We start from the raw sequence: 15,967 nt of genomic DNA on the forward strand, positions 1-15,967 counted from the left end.
TCTCCCCCCACCCTTACACACACACGTCCATGGGGAGCCGGTCCCCCCCGCCGCCAGCACCCCCTCTCTACTCGGCCCCGAAGGCATCGGCTGCCTCGTCCCCAGCCCGGGGCTGCGCAGGTGCCGGGGTACCCTGGTCCCCTGGCTCCGCGCCCACGTCTGGACACCCGCAGCCCGGACTGGTGCGGCGATCCGCTCATCTCAACTGACCCCGGGAGAGCCGAGCGTCGGTGTCCCGCCGTCCCGGAGACAGCGGGAGAGCGCGCGTCCGGGGAGGGGGGGCCGGGCAGGGGCAGCTGGGAGAAGGAGCCATCGGAGAGCGTGAACCTCGGGAAAGTTCAAGGTTTGTGCAGCCAACCCTCTCCCTCCTCCCCCAGGGAAGACGGAGAAACCAGCGGGGCAGTGCACCCCCTCTGCTGACACCGGAGACCCGAGAGCCAGAGAAGGGTGGCCCGGAGCCGCCGCGGGCTAAGCCGAGCGCCCTCCCCTCCTTTTCCATCCTACGGCGTTGATGGGCTGGAGGCTGGAGTCGACGCTGCCGGCTGGAAGGACTCGGGTCCGGGAACGTTAGCTTGCTTTCCCACAAGCTCCTTCGTGTTCTCCAAACCCCATCTTGATGGGGTAGCCGGTTCCGGCCGTACCGCCATCTCTCCCCCCAGCTGCGGAACCGCTGCCCCGCCGGCCGGGAGGCACGGAGCCGGCCTGTGTTCGCGCGGGGCCCGCCCGGGTCGAGACTGGAGCGAGCGCGCTGGAGTCCCGGAAGGAGCTCTGCGAGGGGACCGACCTCGGGCCACCCGCCTTGGCCGTTCCATCTGGGCGTCGCCTCGGGGGGTGGCGGCCCGTGTCGCCTGGTCTCAGCACTGCACGGAAACTTTTCCTTCTCTGGATGGATTAAAGTTGCCTGGATTTTTTTTCTCCCCCCTCCCCCTCACTCTCCTTTCTCTCTTTGGGAAAGAGAGATCATCCCTCGGCCACCTGACCTGGGATTTTTTTGTATTTTTACTATTATTATTATTATTTATTCCGGGGTCGCTGCCGGGCTCTGGGAGGAAGGGAAGCCGCGCTCTCCATGCGGGGTGCCCGCCGAAAGCGAAGCCACCGGGGCGGGCGCTGGGAACCCGCACCCTCCTCGCACGCGCACCGACTCCAACCGGGCCGCGAGGCCCCGAGATCCGGCACCAGAATCTAAGCAAGCAGCACCCTCCGCACCCGGGACTCCCGCGGGCTCCCCGGTGGGGTGGGGGCGCTCCCCGGGAACCGCACGTGCGGTGCCCCCCACTCCCCACCAACCCTCCCTCCCTCCCAACACACCCCTCGCCTGGCAGATCCTGCAGGGGGCACCAGCCGAGGGAGGTGGAGGCTCCTCCCGCCCCGAGCCGCGTCTCCTCGGCCAGCTTCCCGGGGTGTCGCCGGGCGGCGTCTGGGACGCCCCCTCCCCGCCAAGCGTCCCTCCGATCGCGGTCCCTGGGTCTCCCCCACCACCACCCTCACCACCCATCACCACCGACCACAAAGCCTCCGCAGAGACAGCTGAGCCTCACAGTGAGTTGGATGTGACCGAGCCCCGCCAGGGGCCACGTCGCCGTGGACTGTCGCCCCCACCTCGGACTCTTCCCGCCTCCCCTCCCCTCCCCCCGGCCTCGGCCATGGCCCCGGGGATGTCGGGCCGCGGCGGCGCCGCCCTGCTCTGCCTCTCGGCGCTGCTCGCCCACGGTAAGTGTCGCGGCGCAGACTCGGGGGTGAAGATGCAGCGGGCGCCACTGGAGGGGGGCGCAGGGAGGACTAGGAGAGCACCCCCTCTTACACACACACAACACACGCACACACACTCCGGCCACGGCTCCCAGACCTGCCTTACGGGCTGCAGCTCGAATGACCGCCGGCAGCCAAGCCCCCCAGCGGGGAGTCCGAGGTTCGAGCCCGCGGAGGGGACCCAGCCGGGTGCAGGAGAAGGGTGGGAAGAGAAGGATCCCAACCTAAGCATCTTGGGGGCGTGTCCGCCCACGGAAATCTTACAGGGCTCCTAGAAACCCGCTGGATCGTGTCCCCTGCTTCTCCCCACCCCGCCGGCCCCCCCCCCCTCCTCGCCCTGCAGCCCACCCGGCGGGGAAGGGGGACGGTGGTGATCCGCTGGATCGCGCCTTCCTTGGCCCCTGGCGCGCAGGCTGGTGCACAGCCGCCGCGGGCTCGCTGCCTGGCTTCCTGCGGCGATCCTCGGGAGAAGGGAAGTGGCCAGACCCGGGGCGGGCAGCGGCGGAGGCCGGCCTGCCGAAGTCCAGCAGCGAGCTGCATCTACAGGGCCGGCCCCCGCCGAGCCCCGGAGGGCGGCCGGGGTGGGGGTGGAGGGGGGATGCGCTGGGCCGCAGGCGCCGGGCGGGCGGGCAGCGCGCGGAGGGAGCGGGCGGGATCCGAGCTCTGGCGGTCTGCTATCTGTTGCGTCTGCTCCCCAGGCTCGCCCCGGGGCTCCGCGGTAACGGGGTGGGGGAAGGAGGGGCCCGTCTTGGCGCGCTTTGGCTGTGGGACAGCGGGGATTTGGGGGGGGGGAGAGTGTACAGAGGGTCTCGGAACAATATCTCCCCCCTACCCCTTTTTCAAAAAGAGTGAGAGCTCAGACCAGACGCCAGGGAGCTGCAGCGGGCCTCCCGCAAGCTGGAAACGCTCCAGGCGATGAGGGGCGCTGACCCAGCCAGCTAGCCGGGAGGGACAGCTGGGGTGGGGGAAGAGGGGAGAGGAGCAGCCCCAAGCCCCCTCCCAATGTGAAGCCAGCAGACCTGGGATGCATTTCCCCCCACCAGCCAGAGCGAGTTGGGGAGCTTCGATGCCCGACACTGAGGGGGACAAGCTTGGGACGGGATGGGGTGGGGGTCTCATTGAGGGGGGACCCTGTGCTCTAGGTGTTAGTGGAGGACCTTCTGTTTGTGATGCCCAGCTTTCTCCTCACCCTGCACCCTGAGCAGGGAGCGTTTCTAAAGGTGGAAGTAAAAGAAAGCAAATGGACTCTTGAATAAGATTCATGGGGTCCAGAGGCTGGGGGGGGGGGGGCGGGGGGCGGGGAGGAAGCAGACTCTCCACCCTCGGTGGATCGATTGGCTCTTCCTGGCTGGCCCATGGCTTCTGGGGAGCTGTTTTCTGTTCAGTGGCTAGCCTCAAGTCTTTATCCAGCAATGAGTTGGGCAGGGTCCCCTACAGGGGTAGGATAGGGGAGCAATGTAGAGGTTCAATAGGAGCCAGAAACATCATCCATGTTGCAAGGAAGAAACAGAGGCAGCCAGGAAATGATCTGTCTGTCTGTCTGTCTGCTCCTGGGAACTGTGTATGTTGGCCTTGTGGCCCTGAGGAGCAAGAAGCTTGAATACCCAGCAGGAAGAGGCTTGCAAGCTCAGGCCTTGGGTCTAGGTGTGGTTCTTGCATTTTGCTCTCAAGAGTTCCAGTTTCAATCCCAGGTATTGTCTCCAGGCAGCTGTCTCTAGGTCCCCATGACCCACCTCCCTAATCCCCCAGCCTGGTATTGGAGAGCTTTTCCCGTTGCTTACATGCCACCACAGCCCTAGGTGACCCTCCCTGGCCATCCTGCCTCCTATATCATTCTTGGGAGTAGCTGCTGACTTCTTTCCTGTAGGTTCCAGGCCTTTTTGTCCCCCAGTAGTCCTGGAGTGGTGGCTTTAAGGTTCTCCCTGTCCATACAAGCCAGTGCTGGCAGTGCCAGTTCGCATGGGGCTCAGGGCCTGGCTGTAGGAAGAAGAATGGAAGAGGTGAGCCAGGAGGCTCTGCTGCCAGCCATTCTCCTTCCTGACTACCATGAGCTCTGACGTCTCTTCCTTTTCCATGATCAGTCTCCCCAGGTGCCAGCAGATGCTTAAAACTATGTATCTCGCAGATGGATAAGGCTAGTAAAAACAGCTCTGTCAAATAAGTAAATAAATGTACCCTGGGCTTTCCTCTACTAGAGCTGCCTGACACCCACCTCACCCATATTTCCCTTCCTTCAATCAGGAAAGGTGCCCACTCCAGGCTAACTTCTGGTTGGATTTTTCTGGGCTCGTGGTAAGACACTGAGGCCTGGGCAGGCGTCTTCAGGGTTTGATGTTTGGCAGAGCAGTGAGGCCACAGGGTTCTGACCACATAGCCAGACTGGAGGCCAAGCAGCCTGGATTTCTGCACGCCTCTGGCGCCATGGGGCAGTGTGACCTTGGGCTGCTTCCCTCCAGCTCCCCACAGCAGTGTGGTCTCTGGCCCACCTCCCTGCTCTTGCTTGCTGTCAGGACTTCTGGGCAGAGATCACATGTGAACTGGTTCCCGCTCCCTTGCAGGTCCCAGCTTGGCCCATGGCATGGGCAGAGTGGTGTGTCTGGCTGGTCCCCCAATTACTACCACAGTTTCAAGTCCTAAGACTTCTTCCACAGAATGTCTGTGAAGGCTACTTTCTTATGTCAATCTCTGCGGGAAGATCTCCCCTATTTTCAGTTTAAATGGGAGTATTCGGGGTGGGTGCTGAGTAGTGATTACATCTGCTGAAGAGCTGATTATGTTTGCCCCCTTCCTCAGTAACCAGCCCTGACTCCCCATTGCCTATAGGATCAAGGATATTCAACTCCTTACTTAGCTTTCAAAGACCAGCTCAAATAGCACTCTATTTGAGACTCTAGGGAGTCTCCCTAGATTCCTCTGGCTTCACACAAGCAATCCCAGCAGAAGGAAGCATACATATACACAACTCATGTGTATGCGCCATTGGCACTGCCTACTGCCATGCTATCCCTGCTCACACAGGGTGCTAGACATGTTTGCCGGATCACCATCCTGGTACCCACACTGTTGTCTTAAGGCAGGGGTTATGTCTTGCACTCATCAATCTCCTTCTCCCATGCTCCACACACAGCAGGCTCTTGGGAAGGGGAGCTCTGGGGCAAGAGACTGAAGAGAGAGAGAGGGAATAACGAGGCAGAGAGGGCAGGAAGAGAACAAGAGGAAGGAGCAGGCCCTGGGGCAGCGCACACGGAAAGCATGGGTCTCCGGTGGGATGCCATGACCCTGTCCCGTGTTACCCTGGGTGCAGTGTGATTTTGGATGCATGTGGTCCCCAGCCCACCCACCCAGCATTTCTCCTGCACATTGTAAGAAGCCAGACTGGGGGCTTGGGGAGAATGCAGGAGGCCTCAGGCTCTCCACTGTGAAGAGGAAGATGTATGCTGGCCCGGCTTCCATTCACTCAGACCGGGCTTCCTTGTGGCCACGCAGAGCCATATGCCACCACACAGCTTTGTTAATGTTTAAGACCAGTAGGTGGGGATGTGTTATAAACTTGGTGGCAGAAAATGAGCTTTATTGGAATCCATTCCGAGGAAGGCTGGGTGCTGGGCTGGGAGGAAGGGAAGGCATCGTGAGTGCCAGAACTGGACTTGTCTGGAAAATACAGACCTGGATGCTGAGGGTACCACCACCCATCCCTAAGGCTTGGCTCAGCTGCCAGGGTGGGATCTCACTGTCTCCCTACCTGTAACCACGCGACCACAAACTCACTGAGTCACCCCGTGGCGTGGATGTGCAAATGGACATGTAGGGGCAGGGACTGGCCAAGGTCACTCGGCCAGTTAAATCTGGAGTCAGAATTAGCCCCAGAGCCTAAATGGATTGGCAGCTTGCCCCAGGCTTCTCGGCAGATGCCACCACCTAGGTCATCCCCTCTGCAGCCTCTTCCAGAGAGGCATCTCTGGTCCCAAGCTAGTTTCTGGTAGCCATCGCAGATACAGCTGAGCAAGCACAGTGAAAGAAGCATGGAGGGCATCGAGGGCTCTTCCTTCACTTGCTGCCTGGAGCTCTAAAGCCCCAGTCTTCACATTCAAGCTCCAAAGCTCCAGTCTTCACATTCAAGCTCTAAAGCTCCAGTCTGCACATTCAAAGCAATCTGCAATCATAATCCTAAGGTTGCAGGATACCCGGGTCCAAACCCCAATCTCCCAGATTTACTGTATAGCCCAAGAAAGCCTCTTTCTCCATAGTCTTATTTTTCTCCTCTGCCAGTAGTGAGGAGAAGGATGTCCTCAGGGCCCCATCCAACTCTTGATTAGGGATATTGAGAAGGTTTTTTGTGTTGTTGTTTTTTGTAGTGCTGGTACCGGGGCTTGAACTCAAGGTCGGGATGTTGAACTTTAGCTTTTCCACCAAAGGCTGACCCTCTACCACTTAAGCCGCAGCTCCACTTCTAGCTTTTTGCTACTTCACTGAAGATAAGAACATCTTGAACTTTCTCCTTCCTCGGGGTTGACGTTGAACTTAGATCTTCAGATCTCGGCTTCCCGAGTAGCTAGGATTACAGTGCCCAGTTAAGAAGCCCTTCCTTCACCCTCCTCTTTTCCCGACCTCTCTCCATGGAGACCTTCGGCAGATGCTAACAAGTAGATGCAATCCGCCACCCCTCCCCTCCCCAGGGTCTTCTCCCTCCTTCCTTCCCCAGGCTCCACACAGAATTTTAATAAGAAATTAATGAACCAGTTGTGTGCATGTGTGTGTGTGTGTGTGTTTTAAAGAAAATAGATGTCTTCTGCTATTTTCCTCCTCTGTCTTTTATAATGCAAAGAAAAGCCTCCTTTATCCTGTCAGCTGGGCTAAGCCTACTCCAGCAGGGCTCAAGGACAGGGGTGTAGGCATAAAGCGGCCATGCCTGGCCACACCCAGTGTTTAGAGGACAAATAGACTGCCCAGATCAGAGGGAGACAAGAGAGGCCAGTAAAGCGAAAAAGGGACCAGCTAGATGTGAGAATGATAGCACCCACAGACTGAGAGTCTAGCAATCACTCTATCGCCTCTGCATGCCCCATACTCCCTTCCCTCTCTACCCTAGGCCTGCTGGCTAGTGGACAGACAGCCCAGCAGGATGAAGTAGAAAATGGAAGCAATTACCTAGATAATTCAATGCTTGTTGCACGAATGAATGAATGCAAAAAAAAAAAAATATGAATAATTCAGTGTAGAAAAAAGTAGAAAAGATAATTGAAGAAAATCTCTCTTTTTTTGCCTAAATTATGTAGGTAATTATCTGCCTTTTGGAAGTTCTCCTTATGTATAAAATTTGGAGTTCTTCCTGTTGCATTCTTACCTGTACTTTTTTTGGCCCAAAAGGATGGACAACTGGTTTACTCTTTTCTTTGGTATGGTTTTCCCTATTCAGTTCACACTGAGGACAGCGGTTAGGATGTGGGCTTGCTAATGGAAGGTGTCATTTTATCTGTTTCCCTGGGCCTATCTCCCGGTGGTCCTCAGAGCTGAAAGAGATGTGCTCCAGGTCTCCACAATGGAGGGCTGTCTCTTAAAATAGTGCTAGTTCTCTGGATCATCTCCATCCAGGAATTCCAGATGTGAATACCATCAGACCCAACAGGGCAGGACCTAGGCCCAGAAAGAGCAAGCAGCTAAGAGACACCTGCCCTTCACCTTGATTAAACTCCTCCCAGGACCCACCCTGAAGTTGGCTAGCATTTAACTAGAACCAGCCACAGCCTGTGTGTACCACTCTGGTTTTTGGTAGAAAAGAAGGTTGGAAGGGAGAAAAGGAGGGAGGAAAGGAGAGAAGGATCGAGAGAGGAAGGGAAGGAGGAGGCTGAATTGAGCCATCCCTGAGGTCCCTGATTTGATCAGGGAGGCTCAGCCCTGGACCTCACAGGTGGCCAGAGCCCCTTGAATGGTGAGAGTCTGTTAGTGAGAGTTGACAGGACCCTGCCCCCCAACTCCCACAGGCCTCCTCCACCTCCAGAGCTGTGGGGAGCCTGGCTGTGGCCCAGATTCAGTGTATTTTTGGCGGCTTGGTTCAGATGACGCAGCTGGTTCGTCACAGCAGGATCAAGGTATCCGTGGGAGCTAGAGTGCAGGCGCACACTCATGCACACCCACTCCAGCTCACTCACTCACACCTTGCTACCCAGGAGAGTCCTGATCGTTCTCTGCATTTCAGATCTGGGGTTCTATTTGTTTCTCACAGCAGCTGCTACCTAAAGACTGCATTGAGGTTCCCACTTCACAGAAGGGAAACCGAGGCTCCACAAGTTCCTGGCCGTACCATCTCTTGCAGTCAGGTTTTCTGACTCCACACACGGAGATTCCTGCAAACAGACACAGGGATCACACCCCTGAGCCAGGCATGGGGGCGGCACCTCATGTTCACCCCACTTGCTCTTTCTTTCCTAGCTTCTTCTAGTCTCTTTCCTAGCTTCTTTCCTAGTCTCTTGAATGAGATGTTCTTTTTCATGTCAGAATGTTGGCACCTGCTTTCCCTCTGACCAGAACACTCTTCCACTACCCAGCCTTCCATCCAGCATGTGTCCACCATTTTCCTCTAGAAGGCCACTCAAGTTCTCCAATGAACAAGCACCCACTGCCCCCATGTGCAGATTTATCCTGTTTTTAACTGTGTGATGCTTCTTGGCCTCCCTACTGGCTGAGTCCAATGGATTGAAATAGCTTATGACTGCCTCCCTCCACCCTCTGGCATACAGAGGATCTTTGATGAATGGTCAAATGAAACAAGCATGGGCCATGGTGCACCCTGGTGCCACAAAGACACCCTCCTTATCACTCAACAAGCATTAGGTTACTCCTCCTCCTACTTACTTACTGCTACTTACCAGCCATGCTTCTGGGCATTAGTACATAACAAAAATACTAGAACTCCGGAAGCCTATAGCTTTTGTATTGTGTAAGGGGTAGGAACAGAGGATAATAATAAATGATATGCATTAGAAGGCAGAAGTCGTGGCAGGGGGCAGGGTGTAGGTGCTCACACCTGTAATACCTGCTACTCAGGAAGCTGAGATCTAGAGGATTGTGGCTTAAGGTGAGCCTGGAGAGAAAACTTTGCTAGATTCCATCTCCAGAAATAACCAGCAAGAAGCAAGACTTAAAGGAATGGTTCAAGTGGTAGAATACCAGTCTAGCAAGTATGAGTCCCTGAGTTCAAATCTCAAGGCTAATTCAAAAACCACAAGAAAGAAAGGTGAAAAAGAAGGAAGGAAGAAAGGTAGAAAGGAAGGAAGGGAGGGAGGGAGAGAGGGAGAGAAGGAAGGGAAAAATGGAAGGAAGGAAGGAAGGAAGGAAGAAAGGAAGGAAGGAAGGAAGGAAGGAAGGAAGGAAAGATTAGGGGAATTGGGAAATTTGAGAGGTGTTTGTGGAGGGATGTGGAGCATAGAAATGAACCAATCCTTTGAGCTTGGAGTTGCAGGAGGGGGGAGGAAGTAAGCCTAGTGAATAGAACATCCCCACACCTATACCTAGAACAGGTCTTGGGCAGAGGGTGGGGCCAATGAAGGACCCAGGAGCGGGGATGTGACCATTCAGGGAGCAGGAAGGAAGCTGGAGGGGCGGGGCAGTGGGAGGTAGGTGGAGTTGGAGTCTACACTCTTGGGTCTGGGTGACAGTGGCACTCAGGCTGAGTGAGCTATGTCATGGCTGTCCTGATGGAGGCCAAATGCCAACCGTTCTTATCTCTCATTTGAGACTATGCGAATTTTTATTTCTCTCACACACAGATTCTGATCTTCTAACTAATCAGCTACCTTCACAAAGAATCAGCTCCCAGGGGCTGTAGGGTTTGCCTGTGCTGGCTGGCTCCTTTGGCCAGATTTAACAGGACTCTGCTTTGGGGGAATGGCAGTCAAGAGGTAGGGCCCTTGTGTTCAGAGATTGCACAACCCCTTTCCCCTAAGTCCCAGAGAGCTGTGCTCTGGGTCACCTGCTGCTCTGACCTCTGTATAGATGGTTGTATGTCCGCAGGCATCCTGGTTGGTGGCCTCCTCTCCCACCACCAGCTACTTGTCACTGTAAGGTTATTGTAGCCCATGTCTCTTGGTGAAGCAGACCACCATCTCATCCCCTGCCCTATCTTTTCAGGGGACACACAGGCTTGTGGGGGGTATTGTCCAATAGGAAGGAAATCTTGGATTGGAAATAGAGGGGGGGGAAATGCTATTTTCTCAGCTGCCAACACAGCAGAGAAATGATCTCAATTTTCTGTGCTATTCTCCACAGGAGAAAAACTGCCGGCAGCCAGCCCATGCATGAGAGGTCTGAGCCTGCTAGGGACTGGAAGCTGGGGCTGGGGGAGGTGGTGATGACAGGGAGGGCTGTCTAAACAGAGGGAGTGCTGGGTTCCCAGCAGGGCACTGCTAGCCTGGGCCATTCTACCTCAGCTCCAGACCCCCACCAGCTGCACAGCTGTGTCTGAGCAGCCACCATGTTATTACTTTAATTGTGTGTGCGCACACGCACACATGTGCAATGCATGTATGTGTGTGTGTGCACATGTTCATGAACACACACCTGTATTAGGGCTTGAACTCGGGGCCTGAGTTCTGACCCTGAGCTTTCCTGCTCAAGACTGATGCTCTACCACTTAAGACACGGCTCCACTTCTAGCTTCTCTACTTCTGCCCAATTGGGCTTCAGACCTCATTCTTTAGATCTCAGCCTCCTGAGTAACTGGGAGTACAGGCATGAGCCACCGGTGCTGGGCTCTCTTACTTTAATAGTTACTGAGTAGGTTAATATCATTGTACATCTGCTATGTGATCCATAGTAGAATCTCAGTGTGAACTCTGTTGAGTTTGGACATAGTCTCCGGGTTCATAACTTTCCTCCTCCCCGATCTCACGCCTGGAGACCAGACTGTCTGGCTTCGTTGTTTCCTGTGTGGTTTGAGGCAAGTTACTTAACCATGCTGTGCTTCTCTATTTTCATTTGCAAATGACTTGGAGTACCTCACTTACAGGGCTGTTATGATGACTCAATGAGTTGTTACATGTCAAATATTTAGAATCATGCCTGGCACAGTCTGAAAGTGCAGAAGTGACAGTTGTTAATATTTTGCTATTAATGTTATCATCAGTGCCGAGCACCGTATTGAGTGTAACGATGAAGGAAATAGGATGATCTGTCCCGGGAGGAGTCTCTAAGATGGTGTTAAGTAGGGAGAGGAGCTGCATCCGCAAAGATTCTGATCAAACATAGTCACAGACACTGTGAGAGAGACCCAGGATGTGGTGGGAGGAGAGGGAGATAATCCATAACTGTGGGAGAAGGCAAGGGAAGCTTCTCAGAGGAGGTGCCACTTCAAGAATCCTTAATCAGGGGGCTGGGAAGGTGGCTCAGTGGTAGAGAGCTTGCCTTGCATGTATGAGGCCCTGGGTTCAATTCCTCAGCACCACATCAGCAAAAAGAAAAAAGCCGGAAGTGGCGCTGTGGCTCAAGTGGTAGAGCGCTAGCCTTGAGCTGAAGAGCTGAGGGACAGCACCCAGGCCCAGAGTTCAGACCCCATGACCAGACCCCCACCCCAAAAAAATAATAATCCTTAATCAAGTTCTAGATTTCTTTCTCTGAAGATGAATCAGTCAGCACCTCACCTGTGTGTGATACACACCGGGAAAGACAGAAACTAGGGGAAAAATTGGATGCTGGCCTTCAGCAGCCAGATTCTGGGTAGAGAACAGTCAGGGTAAAGAATACAGGGTTCGAGGCAAAATATCAGGTGCGTGGTTAGTAATATTTTTTAAATTTATTTTCATTTTTAAAATCTACTATCTATTTATTGGGGGGACACTAATATTGGGGCTTGGACTCAGGGCCTGCTACTGTCCCTTTTTCACTCAAGGCTAGCACTCTTAACACTTGAACCACAGCTCTGCGTCTGGCTTTTTGGTGGTCAATTGGAGATAAGCATCTCCTGGACTTTCCTGTGCCAGGTGGACTTTGAACCTCTATCCTTAGATCTCAGCCTCCTGGAAAGCTGGGATTACAGGCCTGAACTACCAGCACCCAGTTTTGTTTTGTGGGTTTTTTAAAATTCTTTATGCAGATGGTCTCCTAGAACTGGGGACCCTGCATTCCATGGAGTTCTAGAGAGCGGTAGAGAGTCATGGAGAGAAGGAATGATGTGATCTAAGGAGGAGTCTCCAGAATCACTGCCCAGAGACAGTTTGCAGTCTGCTGCAGAGTGGACAGGAGCGGTGAGAGTGACTGATCGGGGAGTGGGATCATGAGATGGGAAATGGCCACAGGTGCCAGCCTTAGCACCAACAGAAGGCAGAGAGGCCACTTTGGGAAGCAGAAGGATGGGTGTGCTTGTGAACAGCCGGCTCCACCACTTCCCAACACCCTGATGGCTCCTCTGCTCCTCACTGTCCAGCTCTCTAAGATTGGATGGCCCATGGGAGTTGGGGACCTGCAGTCCAGAGGCTCAGTGTGGAGGAAATGCTTTTTATTACTTTCACAGCCAAGGTTTGGAGAGCGGGAAGCACAGGCCTGGCTTGTCACTCATAGCCAGTAACACACACTCTGCAGTGCAAGAGTCTTTATGGAGCCTTGGAGAAAGTGGTCCAACAGGATTGCCCAGAGTCAGTATCTCCCTTGCTCTTTGTGATGTATGCCCAGCTGTCCATCATCCCAACACCCGGGGACACAAAAGACAAGCCTATTCTAGGGTCCCCTCAGTTTGAGGGACCCCAGAATGGTTGTGGGTTTTATTAATTTTTTTTTTTTTTTTGTCATGGGGCTTGAACTCAGGGCTTGGGCGCCATCCCCTGAGTTTTATTGCTCAAGGCCAGTGCTCTCACACTTTGAGCCACAACGCCACCTCCAGTTTTCTGGTGGTTCATTGGAGATGAAAGTCTTACGACTTTCCTGCCCAGGCTGGATTCAAATCATGATCCTCAGATCTCAGCCTCCTGAGTAGCTAGGACTACAGGCGTGAGCCACTGGCACCCAGCTTGGTAGTAGGATTTGAATGGCACTAGCAGGTTCAAATCCTCACCTGCCACAGTGAAGCTAAGTGAACCAGGAGTGGGGATTTGGGGAGAACTTATTTCCCTGAGCCTAGATTTCCTTGCCTGAAGTGTGGGGTGATAGCATCATCTTTCAGGTCAGCATTCTGCAAGGTGGTGGGGGGAAACTGTGGAGGCACTTGGTACAAATGCCAGCACCTGCCACAGGCCCCAGGTTGTTTTCCTGGCCTGGTACCCAGGTTTGAACTCAGGGAGCCTTGCACCTGCCTGGTTTGCATGTTTGACTGGTACTTTACCACTTGAGCTATACCTCCAGCATAGCTTTTTGCTGGTTAATAAGAGGAGGAGTATCTCAGACCTTTCCTCCTGGACTGGCTTCAAACTTTGATTCACCCGGATTTCAGCCTCCTGAGCAGCTAGGATTACTGGCAAGAGTCACTGGGTGATTTCCTTCCTTTCTTGCTTGGAGCTAGGCCTTGCCACCTGCTGAGATGTCAAGACCCTGCCAAAGACTTCCTGGAAAAACTGTGTTTTTTGGTAGCTGAGGTTTTTTTTTTTTATTGTTTTCTTTAGTTTGGGGTTTTTTGTTTTGCTTTGCTTTGATGCTTCCTAGCAACATGCTGCTGGGTTGGTTGGTTTTGTTTAAAGCAGCAGTGACCAGCTGTTGGTCCCTGTCCTGTCTCTACTCCTTTCCTGACTAAGAAGACAACTGCAGACATCACCCTATGTTCACAAAGCCTCTGCGACCCACCCCAGTGGAACCTTTGTTGCTGGGCCCCACCTGACAGCTGGCCTCTGCAGCCCTGGCAGGGTGGGCACCTGGATAACAAAGCCATAACCTACCAAAACTCCCATCCCTTCCCACACACCACTCAGGGAAAGCACCCCCTTGTCAGAATCAGGGAGTTTTAGAGATCAGGCCAGCCTTGTCCCACAGTCTGAAAATATTCAGGGACCAAACCCTGAGAACCCTGGTTCCAGAGCCTTTGCATCCACTGCTGGCCAGTGACCAAGTGACCTCGGACCACCAACAATGAGCTGCAAAACCTCCTCATCCCATAGGGCGGGTGTGCTGTAGCTGAGGTCATGGCCCCCACCCGGCCTCATGAAGTTAAGTAAGGAGTCACTGGGACCTCTGTTTGATTCCAAGTGGGACTGTTGGTGCCCAGGAGCCTCTGGGGATTACTTTCCAGCAGGCCTGATCCACCCAGTGACCTGCCCTTCCTCTCCCCCACACCCCAACCGGGTCTCAGTCTTCCCCTCCCTCTGCTATTTGCTCTTCCCCTTCTTAGAGGGTTCCTGCCTCACCAGCTGTGCAGTCTGGGACCAGCCCTGCTTCTTGATAAGGTTCAGTGTTCCTGCCTTAGAAGTCTGGGTGGTAGTGGGTGTGGGCGGTGGCTCACACCTATAATCTTAGCTACGCAAGAGACTGAGATCTGAGGATCAAGGTTCGAAGCCAGCCGGGGCAGGAAAGCCCAGGAGACTCGTATCTCCAATTAATCCCAGAAAAAATCAGAAGTGGATCTGTGGCTCAAGCAGTAGAATGCTAGCCTTGACAAAAAAAAAAAAAAAAAAAAAAAGCTCAGGGACAGTACCTAGGCCCAGAGTTCAAGCCCCAGGACCAGTATAAAACAAACAACCAAACAAAAAAGCCCCAAACCCTCTAGGTTACCAAGTCACTCAGCACTGCCCAACAGAACTCTAACAGGAACCACATATCTGATATAAATTTTATCTGATTCAGGAAGAACAAACATGAAATCGATGGGCTTCACTTGAATATTGATTTTTAATAATATTAATTCTTATTACTTAATAGTATTTGAACCGAAAGATCTGAAACATTATCACTTGAGCATGGAAAGAATCCATATAACACATTTTGAGTGTGACATGTGGAGTTCTGCCTTCCTCCCTCCCTCCCTCCCTCCCTCCCTCCCTCCCTCCCTCCCTCCCTCCCTCCCTTCTTCCTTCCTTCCTTCCTTCCTTCCTTCCTTCCTTCCTTCCTTCCTTCCTTCCTTCCTTCCTTTTCTGTAACATTCTTGCATGTCTCTCCTAGCCCCAACAGCCCCACAGCTGGGATAGGACTCGGTTCACTGGCTCTGCAGCCTTACACGGAGGCCCTGCTGGGCTCTGGAGTCAGCCTGCTGACTCCCCATGACCACATCCACCCTCCTTCCTGCACAGCCTTCTTGGAAGTCCTCTACCTGCTCAGGGCCTGCATGCCCTTCCCAGTTAGCAATGGTGATCACATCCTCCCTCAGACAAAGGCAGCTGTGGTCAGGGCTGGGAGGAGCTGCTCTTTCCCATTACCTCCAGAGATCCTATCTCCCTAACCCACCAGGACAAGGTAGAATGCACAGGCCGGCTCAGGTCCCCTTCCTGCTTAGAACCTTCCACCAAACTGGGAGTGAAAGTTGACATCCTTACTGAGGCTACCAATGTAATTATTGTTTGTTCCTTCTGACACTGCCTCTCCCGACTGCCCAGCCTGGTCACCTGGCTTCCTTGCTGTCCCCAGCTTACCAGAAACAATGCCTCAGGATTTCCTCTGCCTCTCCTGGAATGCTTTCCAGGTCTCTCCAAAATACTTCTCACTAGATTTTCCCTCCCTGTCTATCCTTTACTCTGCTCTGTCTTCCTGTACACTATGTATCAACATGACTAAACATCCCCAGAGGAACAGGCACCCCTTCTAGCGGGGACCATATCTCTTTTTCTCAAGGCTTTACCCCAGCATCAGAACCAGGGATGGAAACTTGTTCAGTCCTTATTTGTGAGTTGAAGGGATGACTCCCAGAGGCCCCTCCATCCTCCCACCATCTTTTCTCTTCCTATCCAGGGAGCCACTAGAAAGGCTTTTAGTCAATCACTAAATGAGTGGCAAGGACCAAAGGTGGAAAAATTCTGTCATTATCTGTCAAACCCTAGCTGTGTGGTCTTAGGGATATTGCCTGCCTTCTCTGTGGCTGATCACACATTTATACCATGCATAGACTGCTATGTGGTATGTTTGTCATGAGCACATGAGTCAATATCCATTGGGAGCTGTGGTTGGGTTATGGTACGTACTCAGTAAATAGTAGCTGCTATTCAGTGGTTGCCTTTGGAGTGTGAGTCCTCTGTTACCTCTCCCACCCCTGACACCACAGTGCCCTGGCTGTGGGTGTGGCTCAGTGGTAGAGCACCTGCCTAGCACATGC

General features: G+C 53.7%; 1 protein-coding gene across 1 annotated transcript in view; it reads left to right on the plus strand.

Moving 5' to 3' along the window:
• The first annotated feature begins 1,646 nt into the window (after positions 1–1,646).
• Positions 1,647–15,967, plus strand: part of Tmem132e (transmembrane protein 132E) — a 51,179-nt gene continuing 36,858 nt past the window's right edge. The window contains exon 1 of the mRNA XM_042694670.1: positions 1,647–1,713. Coding sequence (XP_042550604.1) covers positions 1,647–1,713 — 67 coding nt within the window. The remainder of the gene's footprint in view (positions 1,714–15,967) is intronic.

This window comes from Dipodomys spectabilis, unplaced genomic scaffold (genome assembly GCF_019054845.1).
Source record: "Dipodomys spectabilis isolate Male_0828 unplaced genomic scaffold, ASM1905484v1 ptg000004l, whole genome shotgun sequence".
NCBI lineage: Eukaryota > Metazoa > Chordata > Mammalia > Rodentia > Heteromyidae > Dipodomys > Dipodomys spectabilis.